General features: G+C 41.6%; 1 protein-coding gene across 6 annotated transcripts in view; it reads left to right on the top strand.

The window, feature by feature from the left end:
• LOC123759605 (potassium channel subfamily K member 18) overlaps positions 1–19,198 on the top strand; it is a 98,010-nt gene that overhangs the window by 43,887 nt on the left and 34,925 nt on the right. For 3 of the 6 annotated variants that reach the window (XM_069316533.1, XM_045744727.2, XM_045744726.2), the window contains exon 5: positions 17,399–17,413. The exons of 1 other annotated variant lie outside the window; for it this stretch is intronic. In XM_069316533.1, coding sequence (XP_069172634.1) covers positions 17,399–17,413 — 15 coding nt within the window. Of the gene's footprint in view, positions 1–10,757; positions 12,291–17,398; positions 17,414–19,198 lie in introns of those variants that run through there. 2 more of the 6 variants (XM_069316562.1, XM_045744728.2) reach the window with 1 other exon arrangement.

The following is a 19,198-nucleotide window of genomic DNA, read 5'->3' as shown; positions in this document are numbered from 1 at the left end:
TGGAGGATGGAGTGTGGAGGATGAAGTGTGGAGGATGAAGTCTGGAGGATGGAGTGTGGAGGATGAAGTCTGGAGGATGGAGTGTGGAGGATGAAGTGTGGAGGATGAAGTCTGGAGGATGAAGTGTGGAGGATGAAGTCTGGAGGATGGAGTGTGGAGGATGGAGTCTGGAGGATGGAGTCTGGAGGATGAAGTGTGGAGGATGAAGTCTGGAGGATGGAGTGTGGAGGATGGAGTCTGGAGGATGGAGTCTGGAGGATGAAGTGTGGAGGATGAAGTCTGGAGGATGGAGTGTGGAGGATGGAGTCTGGAGGATGGAGTCTGGAGGATGAAGTGTGGAGGATGAAGTCTGGAGGATGAAGTGTGGAGGATGAAGTGTGGAGGATGGAGTGTGGAGGATGGAGTCTGGAGGATGGAGTCTGGAGGATGAAGTGTGGAGGATGAAGTCTGGAGGATGGAGTGTGGAGGATGAAGTGTGGAGGATGGAGTCTGGAGGATGGAGTCTGGAGGATGAAGTGTGGAGGATGAAGTCTGGAGGATGGAGTGTGGAGGATGAAGTGTGGAGGATGAAGTCTGGAGGATGGAGTGTGGATGACTCGACGAGTGGAAGTATTATTTATTTCCTTTATTTCACATTTCCTTTTTTTTCTTTTTTACCCAGTTGATGCCTGTGCACCTCTCGAGAGTGGGAACACGGGTGATGAGGAGAATACGTATGTAAATACTGACCTACCAGAGGACCCAAAACAGAAAACGGGACACTGTCAATATCGCCAGCCGTTTTCATTTTCTAGCACGACCAATTTTTGGCCTTATGTTACGCATACGATCGAAATGCGACGTTCTCTGTAGGAGGACTTTGATACGTTATTTTGAAGCGGCTCTTAAGTTATCGATGAATGGGCTCAACTTCTTAATGGGCTCAACTTCTCAATGGGCTCAACTTCTTAATGGGCTCAACTTCTCAATGGGCTCAACTTCTTAATGGGCTCAACTTCTCAATGGGCTCAACTTCTTAATGGGCTCAACTTCTCAATGGGCTCAACTTCTTAATGGGCTCAACTTCTTAATGGGCTCAACTTCTTAATGGGCTCAACTTCTCAATGGGCTCAACTTCTTAATGGGCTCAACTTCTCAATGGGCTCAACTTCTTAATGGGCTCAACTTCTTAATGGGCTCAACTTCTCAATGGGCTCAACTTCTTAATGGGCTCAACTTCTTAATGGGTTCAACTTCTCAATGGGCTCAACTTCTTAATGGGCTCAACTTCTTAATGGGCTCAACTTCTCAATGGGCTCAACTTCTTAATGGGCTCAACTTCTTAATGGGCTCAACTTCTCAATGGGCTCAACTTCTCAATGGGCTCAATTACTCAAAGGTGTTTGTGTCTGTCGCAAGCCACGGAGTCTGTCTCCTTGTACATCCCATCCATTATTGTCCAAGAAATCCACGATAGAATTAATTCATGAAAGCGTATGGTGTAGAAGGGAGAATTGAGTACCATCTTAGACTTCCTGTGAGACGTCTGAGGGCAAATAAGATGACAAAATGTGGTACACCCAAGACAAAAATTAAGTCCCACTAGTTATTGTATCTATATCGACAATAGGGGGATGCAACACTGCAGGGGATGGATCCATTAAACTATTATGACACGACGAGCTACATATCTATGGGTCATCTAAATAAGATCAGCAGATATGCATACTTTTTTGGGGGGGTTATTAAGCCTCTGGTTGGCTGTATTTGTGACTGTATACGCTGCTTCTGCTGGCTCAAGCTCGATTACAGATACCTCCTGGCGGGTGGGGGGAGGGGGAGGCACCATCTGGTGGTGTACATCTGATCAAATGTAAACTCCATCAGCACCATTACTCATATACATTGAATATACACTCATATACACTACACTTCTCATATACACACACATACAATCGACTTGAGAATGGTCCAGGACGGCTCGAGACGTCGTCGTCCCTTCACTTTCTAGTGTGTGGTCTGGTCAACATATACACTACACCAATTGATTGACGATTGAGACGCGGGACCAAAGAGCCAAAGCTCAACCCCCCGCAAGCACAACTAGATGAGTACCTAACAGTTTTATATCACTGAATGTGGACAAAAATCGCAGAATTTAGAGACAGTCTTTCGCAAGGGCTCCTGATATGTGTGTGTACTTCACTCATACCATCCCAAGTTGTCCTTACTGACGGAAGTGCAAGCACGGGCTGCTAAACCTCCCTGCTGGGTGCTCGCATCTTGCATAATCAACAAAATCATTTTATTTCCAACTTACTGCAAAGTTAAATTACTCATATTCGAGACTTTTATGGACGAGTTCCTGAGCCCATTGTTGATGTATACATTAAACTATGAGTCTGGAGTATATAAAGGCTGTAACTTAATTAGCACAATGAGTTGTGGGGTTCGGTTCCTGTGCCAATTTTGTAAATATGCCTTCTACACTATACTGCCCTCAGGGCGGGTATGGGGTGCATAATAAAGGAACTAAACTCACTCTCTCTGCCTCTCTCTCTTTCTCTCTCTCTGTCTGTCTCTCTCTCTGTGTCTCTCTCTCTCTCTCTCTCTCTCTCTCTCTCTCTCTCTCTCTCTCTCTCTTACCTTGGCTTACCTTGGTATTGATGCGCCAGCAAAACCTAGTTGCGTTTCCCTACTAATTACGAAGAATCTATTGCTGTGCAATCTTCCCTTGCAACCAGGTGAAGGCCGCGCACCATTCTTGACTGAAAAGAAAAATAATACAATATTTGACCATCATTTTCTAAGTATTTGTTGATTGGAAGTCTATATTGACTTCAGGATTCCATGGAAGCAATAGAGAGGATTTTGTGGTGGGAATCAATGTGAAGGGTGAGGGAGGGGTGGGGGGGGTGTGGCTTGCTGGGGCCTGCAGTGAGGGGGGGAGGGGAGATATACCAGGAATATACCCACTACGACTCGTGTATGTGTATGTGTGTGTGTGTGTGTGTGTGTGTGTGTGTGTGTGTGTGTGTGTGTGTGTGTGTGTGTGTGTGTGTGTGTGTACTCGCCTAGTTGTACTCACCTAGTTGTGCTTGCGGGGGTTGAGCTCTGGCTCTTTGGTCCCGCCTCTCAACCGTCAATCAACAGGTGTACAGATTCCTGAGCCTATTGGGCTCTTATCATATCTACACTTCAACTGTGTATGGAGTCAGCCTCCACCACATCACTTCCTAATGCATTCCATTTGTCAACCACTCTGACACTAAAAAAGTTCTTTATAATATCTCTGTGGCTCATTTGGGCACTCAGTTTCCACCTGTGTCCCCTAGTGCGTGTGCCCCTTGTGTTAAATAGCCTGTCTTTATCTACCCTATCAATTCCCTTGAGAATCTTGAATGTGGTGATCATGTCCCCCCCTAACTCTTCTGTCTTCCAGCGAAGTGAGGTTTAATTCCCGTAGTCTCTCCTCGTAGCTCATACCTCTTAGCTCGGGTACTAGTCTGGTGGCAAACCTTTGAACCTTTTCCAGTTTAGTCTTATCCTTGACTAGATATGGACTCCATGCTGGGGCTGCATACTCCAGGATTGGCCTGACATATGTGGTATACAAAGTTCTGAATGATTCTTTACACAAGTTTCTGAATGCCGTTCGTATGTTGGCCAGCCTGGCATGTGTGTGTGTGTGTGTGTGTGTGTGTGTGTGTGTGTGTGTGTGTGTGTGTCATGCGCTCGCCTGGAACACATATCCTGGAAACATACACACACACACACACACACACACACACACACACACACACACACACACAAACACACACACACACACAAACACACACACACAAACACACACACACATTCCCAGTACAAACACATATCTATCTATTAGTTAAGCAGAGCACATCTTTTAAACACACACATACTTACAGCAAACATATATTAGGCAGACAATCGTGTATTCATGACCAACATACCACAAATAGACACATATTTGTACAAATAAAGTCACACATACAAGCAAAATCTCATACCAACACATCAAGCAAATACATATCTCGTGTAAACAAACATTTCATACAAGCAAAAACACACACCTCAAACAAACACACACACACACCTCAAACAAAGACACACACACCTCAAACAAAGACACACACACACCTCAAACAAAGACACACACACCTCAAACAAACACACACACACACCTCAAACAAAGACACACACACACCTCAAACAAAGACACACACACCTCAAACAAAGACACACACACCTCAAACAAAGACACACACACCTCAAACAAAGACACACACACCTCAAACAAAGACACACACACCTCAAACAAAGACACACACACCTCAAACAAAGACACACACACCTCAAACAAAGACACACACACCTCAAACAAAGACACACATACCTCAAACAAAGACACACACACCTCAAACAAACAAACACACACCTCAAACAAAGACACACACACCTCAAACAAACAAACACACACCTCAAACAAAGACACACACACCTCAAACAAAGACACACACACCTCAAACAAAGACACACACACCTCAAACAAAGACACACACACCTCAAACAAAGACACACACACCTCAAACAAACAAACACACACCTCAAACAAAGACACACACACCTCAAACAAAGACACGCACACCTAAAACAAAGACACACACACCTCAAACAAAGACACACACACCTCAAACAAACAAACACACACCTCAAACAAAGACACACACACCTCAAACAAAGACACACACACCTAAAACAAAGACACACACACACCTCAAACAAAGACACACACACACCTCAAACAAAGACACACACACACCTCAAACAAAGACACACACACACATCAAACAAAGACACACACACCTCAAACAAAGACACACACACCTCAAACAAAGACACACACACCTCAAACAAAGACACACACACCTCAAACAAAGACACACACACCTCAAACAAAGACACACACACCTCAAACAAAGACACACACACACCTCAAACAAAGACACACACACACATCAAACAAAGACACACACACCTCAAACAAAGACACACACACCTCAAACAAAGACACACACACCTCAAACAAAGACACACACACCTCAAACAAAGACACACACACCTCAAACAAAGACACACACACACCTCAAACAAAGACACACACACCTCAAACAAAGACACACACACCTCAAACAAAGACACACACACACCTCAAACAAAGACACACACACCTCAAACAAAGACACACACACACCTCAAACAAAGACACACACACACATCAAACAAAGACACACACACCTCAAACAAAGACACACACACCTCAAACAAAGACACACACACCTCAAACAAAGACACACACACCTCAAACAAAGACACACACACCTCAAACAAAGACACACACACCTCAAACAAAGACACACACACACCTCAAACAAAGACACACACACACATCAAACAAAGACACACACACCTCAAACAAAGACACACACACCTCAAACAAAGACACACACACACCTCAAACAAAGACACACACACCTCAAACAAAGACACACACACCTCAAACAAAGACACACACACACCTCAAACAAAGACACACACACCTCAAACAAAGACACACACACCTCAAACAAAGACACACACACCTCAAACAAAGACACACACACACCTCAAACAAAGACACACACACACATCAAACAAAGACACACACCTCAAACAAAGACACACACCTCAAACAAAGACACACACACCTCAAACAAAGACACACACACACCTCAAACAAAGACACACACACACATCAAACAAAGACACACACCTCAAACAAAGACACACACCTCAAACAAAGACACACACACATCAAACAAAGACACACACCTCAAACAAAGACACACACACCTCAAACAAAGACATATTTGCATCTGCTTGCAAGTGATTTTCTCCTATAAATCTTAGTATTATAAAACAATATTGACCTAACAACCAAGAATCACGATATATTTTGACATATCATCTGCTGGCAGCATACCCCCAACATACAACATACCCCCAACATACAACATATCGCCAACATACAACATATCGCCAACATACCCCCAACATACAACATGCCCCCAACATACAACATACCCCCAACATACAACATACCCCCAACATACAACATACCCCCAACATACAACATACCCCCAACATACAACATATCTCCAACATACCCCCAACATACTACATACCCCCAACATACAACATACCCCCAACATACTACATACCCCCAACATACAACATATCGCCAACATACCCCCAACATACAACATGCCCCCAACATACAACATACCCCCAACATACAACATACCCCCAACATACAACATACCCCCAACATACAACATACCCCCAACATACAACATACCCCCAACATACAACATATCTCCAACATACCCCCAACATACTACATACCCCCAACATACAACATACCCCCAACATACTACATACCCCAACATACTACATACCCCAACATACTACATACCCCCAAAATACAACATACCCCAAAATACAACATATCGCCAACATACCCCCAACATACAACATGCCCCCAACATACAACATACCCCCAACATACAACATACCCCCAACATACTACATACCCCAACATACTACATACCCCAACATACTACATACCCCCAAAATACAACATACCCCAAAATACAACATATCGCCAACATACCCCCAACATACAACATGCCCCCAACATACAACATACCCCCAACATACAACATACCCCCAACATACTACATACCCCAACATACTACATACCCCAACATACTACATACCCCCAAAATACAACATACCCCAAAATACAACATATCGCCAACATACCCCCAACATACAACATACCCCCAACATACAACAAACCCCCAACATACAACATACCCCCAACATACTACATACCCCAACATACTACATACCCCAACATACTACATACCCCCAAAATACAACATACCCCAAAATACAACATATCGCCAACATACCCCCAACATACAACATGCCCCCAACATACAACATACCCCCAACATACAACATACCCCCAACATACTACATACCCCAACATACTACATACCCCAACATACTACATACCCCCAAAATACAACATACCCCAAAATACAACATATCGCCAACATACCCCCAACATACAACATGCCCCCAACATACAACATACCCCCAACATACAACATACCCCCAACATACAACATACCGCCAACATACAACATACCCCCAACATACAACATACCGCCAACATACCCCCAACATACAACATACCCCCAACATACCACCAACATACAACATACCGCCAACATACCACCAACATACAACATACCGCCAACATATCATGACTAAACTCAACCTGGAAGCAAGCCTTACCTGATGACCAAGCATGAAGAACATGCTAACCCCCTCACAAGCCACTATGCAATAATCGCCCTTAAGCCCCAGGGTAATAAGAGCCACTTGGCCCCGCCAAAAGGGCGGCTGTACAGGGTACTAATGTACTGAGTGGTACCGCATTGATGTTCTTTTTTTCTCTGTTGCGACGAGGTATTGAGGGGTCGGTGTAAGGGGGGCGGGAGTCAGTGTGTCAGGAGCCAGGGGGGAGACCGGACACACGCTCCTCCTCCAGTCTGGGCCCTCTCTTGCAAGCTACTCCTCCAGTCTGGGCCCTCCTTGCAAGCTATTCCTCCAGTCTGGGTCCTCTCTTCAAGCTACTCCTCCAGTCTGGGGTCCTCCTTGCAAGCTATTCCTCCAGTCTGGGCCCTCTCTTCAAGCTACTCCTCCAGTCTGGGCCCTCCTTGCAAGCTATTCCTCCAGTCTGGGCCCCTCTCTTCAAGCTCCTCCTCCAAGCTGGACCTTCACTACCCTACATATATCCTCACTACATTCTACATCCTCACCACCACACTCTCACCTCACTCTGTGTCTCTCGTAATCCTCACGAGTCATTTGTGCAAATACGTATGAGCATATGAGAGGTACTATGTAAGATTCAGATGGTACTTCTCATACCCTCACAGTGTTAAATTGAACCTCTCATACACTCACAGTGTTAAATGGAACCTCTCATACCCTCACAGTGTTAAATTGAACCTCTCATACCCTCACAGTGTTAAATTGAACCTCTCATACACTCACAGTGTTAAATGGAACCTCTCATACCCTCACAGTGTTAAATTGAACCTCTCATACACTCACAGTGTTAAATTGAACCTCTCATACACTCACAGTGTTAAATTGAACCTCTCATACACTCACAGTGTTAAATGGAACCTCTCATACACTCACAGTGTTAAATGGAACCTCTCATACACTCACAGTGTTAAATGGAACCTCTCATACACTCACAGTGTTAAATTGAACCTCTCATACATTCACAGTGTTAAATGGAATATCTCATACACTCACAGTGTTAAATGGAACCTCTCATACACTCACAGTGTTAAATTGAACCTCTCATACACTCACAGTGTTAAATGGAACCTCTCATACACTCACAGTGTTAAATTGAACCTCTCATACATTCACAGTGTTAAATTGAATATCTCATACACTCACAGTGTTAAATGGAATATCTCATTCACTCACAGTGTTAAATGGAACCTCTCATACACTCACAGTGTTAAATGGAATATCTCATACACTCAGTGTTAAATGGAACCTCTCATACACTCACAGTGTTAAATTGAACCTCTCATACACTCACAGTGTTAAATGGAACCTCTCATACACTCACAGTGTTAAATTGAACCTCTCATACATTCACAGTGTTAAATGGAATATCTCATACACTCACAGTGTTAAATTGAACCTCTCATACACTCACAGTGTTAAATGGAATATCTCATACACTCACAGTGTTAAATTGAACCTCTCATACACTCACAGTGTGAGATGGTACCTTTCATACCAAAAAAAACCTGAAAAGCTATTAATTATACAGTCATTGAGTTAGAAAAAGATAAATTACAACATGTGTGTAGAAAGATACCTCTAGAAAATGATATATTATGCGTGTATTCGAACTACGAAACCATCGTGCGAGTCAGTGTTGAAATACGTTCGTGAAGGACGATATTTCTGAACCAAATACGAACCAGTGAGTACTGAAAATTACAATACACGAAACATGTGTTCGTGTGAGGTGTTCGGGTCAGTCCCACTCCGCATGCATACGAACAGAAAATCATCCAAATTCGTGACGAATTCGTGAAAGCAATGAAAGAAGCTAAGATTAACAAGTGAACAGGAAAATTAAGAAGAGAATGAAGGAAATCCAAAGAGAAGGGGAGAGAGAGAAAAAGATAAGATAACTCAATGATATCAAAAATGTTATTAAACCAACGATATCACTTCCTGTGATATCGTTACTGTAATAATATTAGTTAATTTATATTATATATATTATTACTGTGTTATGGCTGTGTGTGATCCTCAATCCATATTGTGGTGTTATCTTGGTGTTATCCTACGTTGATGTTACCTTAAATTGATATTATATAACCTTAATATTACCTAATTTTGATGTTATCTTCCCTTTATGTTATCTTGCCTTGATGTTGCCTTACCCTGATTTTTACCTTACTCTGACGTTACCTTATCTTTATGTTATCTTCTCTACGTTACCTTATCTTTATGTTATCTTCTCTACGTTACCTTACCTATATGATAACTTCCCCTTATGTTACTTTACCTTGATGTTAACTTACCTTCATAATACCTTATCTCAATGTTACCTTAATCTGATCTTTCCTTAGCCTGTTATCATGTATTGATGTTAACTTCCCTTTATGCTATCTTACCTTTATGTTATCTTACCTTGATCTTACCTTAACTTGATGTGGTACAAGGAGCAATATCCTGGGTTGCAAAACCCTAAATCACATCAAAGGTTAAATCATGTAGGGAACAAAGCCAGGAATAATTAGTTAATTAATTAATTAGTTAATTAGTTAATTAGTTAATTAATTAATTAATTAATTAATTAATTAATTAATTAATTAATTAATTAATTAGTTAATTAGGAATTAGTTCTCTATATAATAACTTATATATTTCTTAAATAGTTATTTTTAAATGGGCTTTGATAATGTTGTTATTTTGTCAAATAAGAGTGCATACATATGCAAGATATATACAAATAAATTCACGTATGATTCACAAATACTAAAGAGCGCACGCACACACACACACACACACACACACACACACACACACACACACACACACACACACACACACACACACGGAATATTCTAGAAAACAGACTACAAATCAGCAAACTTAATACATCATTCATGTGCTCGTGACTACAACCTTGGCTCTGGCAGCCAAACAATAGTTAATTGTAAAGCTGTAAATTCAGCCAATCCCCCCCCCCCTCAACCCCTTACTTACAACCCCTCACCTACAACCCCCCCCCCCCCCGCCCCCGCACCCAAAAAACCCCTTCACTATGACTGTTGAGAGGCGGGACCAAAGAGCCGAAGCTCAACCCCCCCCCCCCCCGCAAGCACAACTAGGTGAGTACTTACAACCTCCCCCCCCCCACCCACCACAATCAAAGCCACTTTTGATGTTACTGACAACTACGTCAAAATTCCGGTGCTTGGAATGGTTCTAAAACCACCACAATTGTAGCGGTTCCGCGGGCAAACAAGAGTCAGGAGGCTTGCCAAGTTCGTACGTGGGCGGTCAAGGCACAACCGCTTCTAATTTAACACTTGTCAAAAGACGCCCCACTCAAATTTGTAGGGTGGAGGTGGCTTCCGCAACTTATTCTTTCAGTGCTGTGTGTATCTGTTGACCCCCGGATATAGGGTACGAGCATTGCTTTACATTTCTTCGACTTTGTAGGGTGAAGGGTCTGGGGTACGGGCCGGACATAGGCGCGTCGATGTCCACCTCAGTTAAATCGTTTACGAAATATTCGTGCTTTTCTGTACGTGCAGAGTCACGTGCAGAGTCACACGTGGTGGCTCACACGTGCATTGACGCACCGTGAAGACGGGTGGAAACAGGTCGGCGGGCACAATCGTTTCAAAATGTTTTAGTTAAGATATTTAACATTTACGAAGAAGGAAATAATATTTTTTCTGCGAGGAATGACGGTACGAGACAAGGGGGAAATTCGTCCAAAGTGACAATATTATGTGCCCGTGGCTGTGTTCTGGTACAGACTCTACCCGTCTACTCCTGTACCACAACACTGTGCTAGACTCTACCCGTCTACTGCTGTACCACAACACTGTGCTACACTCTACCCGTCTACTCCTGTACCACAACACTGTGCTACAGACTCTACCCGTCTACTCCTGCACCACAACACTGTGCTACAGACTCTACCCGTCTACTGCTGTACCACAACACTGTGCTACAGACTCTACCCGTCTACTGTTGTACCACAACACTGTGCTACAGACTCTACCCGTCTACTGTTGTACCACAACACTGTGCTACAGACTCTACCCGTCTACTCCTGCACCACAACACTGTGCTACAGACTCTACCCGTCTACTGCTGTACCACAACACTGTGCTACAGACTCTACCCGTCTACTGCTGTACCACAACACTGTGCTACAGACTCTACCCGTCTACTGCTGTACCACAACACTGTGCTACACTCTACCCGTCTACTCATGTTCATGTGCTACTTGAAACTTAATAGTTCCGATCTTTATAAAAATATATTTTCTGTTGATTTCTTTTGCATATAAATCTTTCTATAGCATAAGAAAAAATAGAGACAAATTATGTGTTTTATACAACGGTTGCCAGCGCTACTTAGGCCTATAATGGCGAAGAATGAGTGCATTGAAGTACTCAAGTAACAGAAGAATTGCGAAGAGGATATGAAGAAATTTTCGAGGAGAGAGAGAGAGACATGTCTTAAAAATCAAGCTTCAAGACCTCTAATATTTCATAAGAATTATCACTGCATCCTTTCCCTTGTTCCTTACCACAGAACCATAGGTCCCAAACCCCCCCCCCTTTTTAGCCTCACCCTTAACCACCCCATTAGCCTGCCTTACGACCCTACACAAGCCTGGACGACCCTCTTGAATAGGGTCGGACGACCCTATTCGGACGACCAAGCCTGGACGTCAGCTTTCTTCCAACGCCTCTTTCCAACTCTTTGGTATTTCTCTACGCCTGTCCTGCCCTCTTGCTAACATAATGAAGGACGTCACACTAGACGACATCAAGGGGCAGCGCCCCTCAAGTAAGCTGCCACACTTCCTCCACGGCGACACGGTGAGATGTTTTCCTCTACTTCCTTGTCATTATCTGATAACCAAAACACACATTACTTGTGTAAAGGAAGAAATGTATATGTTTATCTCTCAGAATGTTTGGTAATATGTTTATTGTGTGTGATGTGTATGTCTATATATGTATTAACACGTTGTACTGAACGGGGTGAGAATAGTTTGAGCTACCTCATCCCTTTGTGTGTATTTGACCTCAATAAACTTATTTCAATTTCAATTTCAAAACACACATTAGAAGATGGAGAGAAACGGCGACGTTTCGGTCGGGTCCCGGACCATTATCAGGTCGTGTGTGTGGGTGGAGAGATGAGCCTTTTCGGTCCAAGACGGACCGAAACGTTCTCGTTGTTTCTTTCATTTTTTTCTGGTGTGTGGTTTGGTTATCATGACTTGAGACGCGTTGTTGTGATTCGTTATCATTTGTCAGTTAATGATCTTACTATTTCATAACTACGAATACCTGTTATCTTACTATTCCACAACTACGAACACCTGTTATCTTACCATTCCACAACTACGAACACCTGTTATCTTACCATTCCATCACAAGATTATTGGAGGAAAAATGTATTTATCAAGCAAGGGGGAAATGCTTTTCAAATCAATTGTAGTTTATGTGGAATAGTTAGCGTGATGGAGTGAAGTAAACTAGTGCTGCAGGAACATGTATACCCGGGATTGGATATTTGGTTTACATCGAATCCGCTGATTGGAATCATTCGCGCCGCAATAGGCCTTATGGTGTTTGCACCATACTGCCTTCTCTTGTACCCTTTGGTTTACCATCTAAAAGTAAACTAACGTATACTCTCGGAGTATACATACTGAGAAGCAGTATACACATCCCGGTGAATATATATCCTTCGCCACACTCTATGTATTAAAATTCAAAATTAAATATAGAATCAAAATAATAAAATACAATATTAACACTAGCAGAGTATGCTGGTGTATGGAAAAATTTATTTAATATTTATTTATTTACCTTAAGAAATGTCATAGGACGAAAATCCATCAAATAAGTCAATATTTAGTGACTTCCGTCACCTCTCTCTCGAAGGATTAAGAAAATATTTAAGTTGGCGCTTAAATTACAGTGGTTTCTTTCGACCCGAAACTCAGTCAAATGTTGAGTGTTGCGTCCTAAGACTTTATTACGTCGGTGGTGATGGCGTTAGGAAATAAACGTATATTAATTGCAAGGTAACTGCATGAATGCAGAAATAGATTTTATGTTTTCGCTAAACCATAGCTGTCATGTATGTGTGCATGTGTGTGTGTGTGTGTGTGTGCGTGTGTGTGCGCGTGTGAGTGAATAAGTGAGTGAGTGTGCATGCTTGCGTGCGCACTTACCTATTGGTGCATACCTATTTGTGCTTACGGGAAGACGAGGTCTAGGTCTCTGTGTCCCTCTTACTTGCCCTGTTGTACTGTCGTACTGTTGTTCCTGTTGTGTTATAATTCAACTTTTAGCGTTCGAATTCTTCGTCTATTCTGGCCTTAAAGTTGAGGCCGGCGGTGGCTTCTACAACTTCTTCCTGAACAATTTCTCAACTACATTGTGCTTTCTTATTTCAAGAACAAATGCGTTGTTCTTCTTTGTTCAGTTGTCCCAAATAACAGTTAATCAGGATTGTTTTTCTTATGAAGGTTACTCAGGTTACTCGCTTTGGGAAATAGTTGGACCAATCAGAAGTGAGGTTAAAGTATATATTTTACTTGGCTATTTTCCTGATGGACGCTTATGAGATAATATTTCCTTTTTCAGCTTTAAGGGTAAATAATAAGCTAAATAACAGTGTTTCAGTCCTGACCACAACAGCTACGTTGATCATGGCACACTACAACCTGAACCAGCTACCACTACAACCACCATCACCACCACTACAATCACAACTACCACCACCATCACCTTGATTGCCTGCCTCCAACACTACTTCGTCACCATCACTACTCCACCACCACAACCACAAGCACAACCAACATCACAACCACTACTACCACCACCACCTTACCCACTAACACAACTACCACCACAAACGAGAATTAACTGGTTAATAGTTAACAAGAGGCCTAATAGACCTTCACACTAATTATAGACCCCCCATAAATTTTCCAACCCTCCCCTCTCCCCTTAAAAAACTCTGCACGGCAATGAAAATTGTAAACCCTTAATATCCCCCAAAATTTACAATATTCAGAACAGTATTATCTTACAATAGATGGGACGAGAATGATTACTGAGAAATATTGATAGACTAATTGTACATAATGAGATATGTTGCAAGAAATGAACCTTTTATGAGAATTAATACTATGTGAATAATTTATGAGAAGGAAATGTGCATGATTAATATGAGATGAACTGATGCACAAATAACTTGTCTTGAAAACTGTTTGCGAAAGAAATAATTGGTTTGAATAATTAATGAGAGAATAATACGTAAATGACTAGTTGGGGCAGAAGTACACACACAACGATAATTATCACACGTATAATATTTTTTTGAACAGGAATAACGACCGGGTTGAGAACAAACAGGGTCGGAGAGGTAAAATATATAAACTATCAAGCACGGGGTTGCTTGAGGATCTTGTGTCTAGTAAAGTGGTATTAGTGGAAGGGTGATAAACTATGACCATCGTTCGTAGCCTGTTTTGGCTTCCACAAAGTTTGCTATGAGTGCATCCCACTTGTTGACCACCCATAGAGAGTACGAATATGTCCTGAAAGCTCTTCGAGCACATCGTTAGTAACCACACCATCACCAACCACACCACTGACGACCACAGACCTCTCAACCATCGCCACAGTCAGTCCGAATCGTGAATAATTGAAACCTACTTTTACGAGGTACTAAACACACTCTCTACCTCGCTCGCACGGCTCACAACTGACTACATGTTCGCCTGGTAAAACATTTTATTATATATATATATATATATATATATATATATATATATATATATATATATATATATATATCGTACCTAGTAGCCAGAATGCACTTCTCGGCCTACTATGCAAGGCCCGATTTGCCTAATAAGCCAAGTTTTCCTGAATTAATATATTTTCTCTAATTTTTTTCTTATGAAATGATAAAGCTACCCATTTCATTATGTATGAGGTCAATCTTTTTTAATTGGAGTTAAAATTAACGTAGATATATGACCGAACCTAACCAACCCTACCTAACCTAACCTAACCGATCTTTATAGGTTAGGTTAGGTTAGGTAGCCGAAAAAGTTAGGTTAGGTTAGGTAGTTTAGGTAGTCGAAAAACAATTAATTCATGAAAACTTGGCTTATTAGGCAAATCGGGCCGTGCATAGTAGGCTGAGAAGTGCGTTCTGGCTACTAGGTACGACATATATATATATATATATATATATATATATATATATATATATATATATATATATATATATATATATATATATATGTATATATATATGCGGAAAATCCACAGAGAAATGTGTAAGGAAGTGAACGTTTCGGCCTGATTAAAGCCGTTGTCAACACCAGACTGACTGACATGTCAGTCTGGTGTTGACAAAGGCTTTAACAAGCCGAAACGTTCACCTCATTTCATATTTCTCTGTGGATTTTCCGCATATATATATATATATATATATATATATATATATATATATATATATATATATATATATATATATATATATATATATATATATATTATGTGTGTGTGTGTGTGTCAGTTTCAAAGTTCACTTGACAGGTTTAATTATGGCCTGACGCTAAGAGATGCGTTTCGTTGACCCTTGTCAACATTTTCAAAGGCTCAAGTGGTTACAATTTTACAGCAGCCGGATGTATAACTATGGGTGAGGTGAAGCACCTATCCCTATAGGTCAATATAGGTCCACACAGCAGCTTACCCCTCTGGAAGGGGTAAGGCTTGAAGGCACAGTGTTGTCCTGCCTATATATTGATAGCGTAAAGGGATGTTGTTGTCCTGCCTATATATTGAGAGCGTAAATGGATCTTGTTGTCCTGCCTATATATTGATAGCGTAAAGGGATGTTGTTGTCCTGCCTATATATTGATAGCGTAAAGGGATCTCGTTGTCCTGCCTATATATTGATAGCGTAAATCGATGTTGTTGTCCTGCCTATATATTGAGTGCGTAAAGGGATCTTGTTGTCCTGCCTATATATTGATAGCGTAAAGGGATCTTGTTGTCCTGCCTATATATTGATAGCGTAAAGGGATCTTGTTGTCCTGCCTATATATTGATAGCATAAAGGGATCTTGATGTCCTGCCTATATATTGAGTGCGTAAAGGGATCTTGTTGTCCTGCCTATATATTGATAGCGTAAAGGGATCTTGTTGTCCTGCCTATATATTGAGAGCATAAAGGGATCTCGTTGTCCTGCCTATATATTGAAAGCGTTAGTGTTATCAATCGCCAGCTGGGCACGTGTGGGTATAGACGACATTCGTCCCTTTCAAGGAGTTTTGTCTGGTGTAAGTGGGAGTTCATGAAAAACCTCTCTCTCTCACTTCTCACTTACTCTTCTCACTTATACTCTCTTCACCATCATTGAAATTTCAGACAAAAACCATTGCAATAAAAATTTTGGGTGAGGCGTTTTGATGTTTATGAAAACATTTCCAATCATATAAAAGCAAATTAGGTAACATTTGACTCTTATATATTTGGTAAGATTTATGTGTGAATTCCAAGAGACAGACTTTAAGAGACACTGGAGCTTTGTTGGCTTGTCTGTCATGGCAACCTGTCATGGCAACCTGTCATGGCAGCCTGTCATGGCAGCCTGTCATGGCAGCCTGTCATGGCAGCCTCAGCCATGATGGCTAGTTAGCCTACGTCTGAACATCATTAATTGAATCTAATATCAATTTTAATTCTTAATGTTCATCTTAATTCATCTTAAACTCATCTTAATTCATCTTAAACTCATCTTAATTCATCTTAAACTCATCTTAATTCATCTTAAACTCATCTTAATTCTATGATCAATTTTGTCATTAACAAACACATAGATTTTGTTAATAGTTATAAAAAAAATATATATTCATGTTGTTTTTGTTTTCGTGTTTTTCAGAGCCCGTTTGCTTTTGTAAGTGTGTGTTTGTTTACAATGTTTTTGCATGATCACAAGCGACGCCCAACACACACATGCAAACTCGCACTGCCTTCGTGATAGACAAAATGTCGAGTCAACAAAAACTGGAAGAAAACGAGATGCCGTATGCATGTTGTATAAGACCGCCTAGTAGCGCTATCCTATGTATATATATGTGTATATATATATACATTTCAGTTATATACACACATGCACTTAATTTATACCTGTGTGCTTCGAGTATGTTCTTTAAGACAAACACAAATTATTTGTTACGGTGGACTTGACTTAATGACTTGACCGCGTAGTTGTCTAATCAACACGAGACAAATGCAGGTGTTGCGAGGGAGTTGTTCTTGGAGCATGTTCACTGTCTTGGGTGTTGAGGACCGTGGGTGTTGAGCACCGTGGGTGTTGAGCACCGTGGGTGTTGAGCACCGTGGGTGTTGAGCACCGTGGGTGTTGAGCACCGTGGGTGTTGAGCCCCGTGCGTGTTGAGCACCGTGCGTGTTGAGCACCGTGCGTGTTGAGCACCGTGGGTGTTGAGCACCGTGGGTGTTGAGCCCCGTGCGTGTTGAGCACCGTGGGTGTTGAGCACCGTGGGTGTTGAGCACCGTGGGTGTTGAGCACCGTGGGTGTTGAGCACCGTGGGTGTTGAGCACCGTGGGTGTTGAGCACCGTGGGTGTTGAGCACCGTGGGTGTTGAGCACCGTGGGTGTTGAGCACCGTGGGTGTTGAGCACCGTGGGCGTTGAGCACCGTGGGTGTGCCTGAGCCTGACTACACAACTGTGCAACAGTGAAGTGCTCAACGGTGAAGGCTTACCCATCACAGTCCTCAACAGTAGCAGGCTTCCTCACTCTCACCGTCGTATCACTGCATGTTGCAGATGGCACAGTTAGTGTTCCTAGTTCACAGTAAGCTTAGTGTCCACTGTCCTTCATCTACGGGCTCACCATAGCCCGTGATACTTGGAACTTTTTGTTCCAGGCAGCTAATCTTTAACAACAACAACAACAACAGACCTTCAGACATCCCTCGACTGAACACACTAAAGTTCTGAACTTTCTAGCTTTATTTATGATGGAAGAACAAGACGCCATTCGTCGACGCTGGCTTTCTGAATCCTCGTTCGACTCTCAGTTCACTCGCCTGATTTTCTGATAACAATACCCCATTACCTAACGATCTCCCGAATTGGCTGATTTACCGATATTCAAACTACCATGACCTGACGTCAGCATAAATACCATGGACTTTGTCATTCTTGTAAACTGATCTCATGACATCTCCTTATTTCGAATTCATGACATTATCATCGCCTGACATCTCTTGACATCAGCATTCTTGACATAATTCCAGTTCGTAATCTGAAGCCCTTATTAAGAAGCTATTTTTCTCTCAAGTTTAATTAACAAAACAAGGGAAAAACCAAATAATTATATCGAAATAGCAACTGCCTCTGCTTGTGTTACTCGTCTAAGTACTTAAGACTTACTTAAGTACTTAGTACTTACTTAACTATGTGCACAGCTTTTTTTGACTTCAATGCACTTTGCTTCCATAAATATTCAATATATATATATATATATATATATATATATATATATATATATATATATATATATATATATATATATATATATATATATATTCAAAAGTTGGTTATATTTGACTTCCAGTTCAACTTGAAGTTATGCTATATACTGTATGTTGTATACTATGTGGTGTATATTGTATGCTGTATGCTGCCTGTTGATACAGCAGCGCACGCAACGAG

This window comes from Procambarus clarkii, chromosome 8, assembly GCF_040958095.1.
Source record: "Procambarus clarkii isolate CNS0578487 chromosome 8, FALCON_Pclarkii_2.0, whole genome shotgun sequence".
In the NCBI taxonomy this organism is placed as follows: Eukaryota; Metazoa; Arthropoda; class Malacostraca; order Decapoda; family Cambaridae; genus Procambarus; species Procambarus clarkii.
Note: the sequence above shows the minus strand (reverse complement) of the source record. Positions and strands in the feature narration are given on the sequence as shown.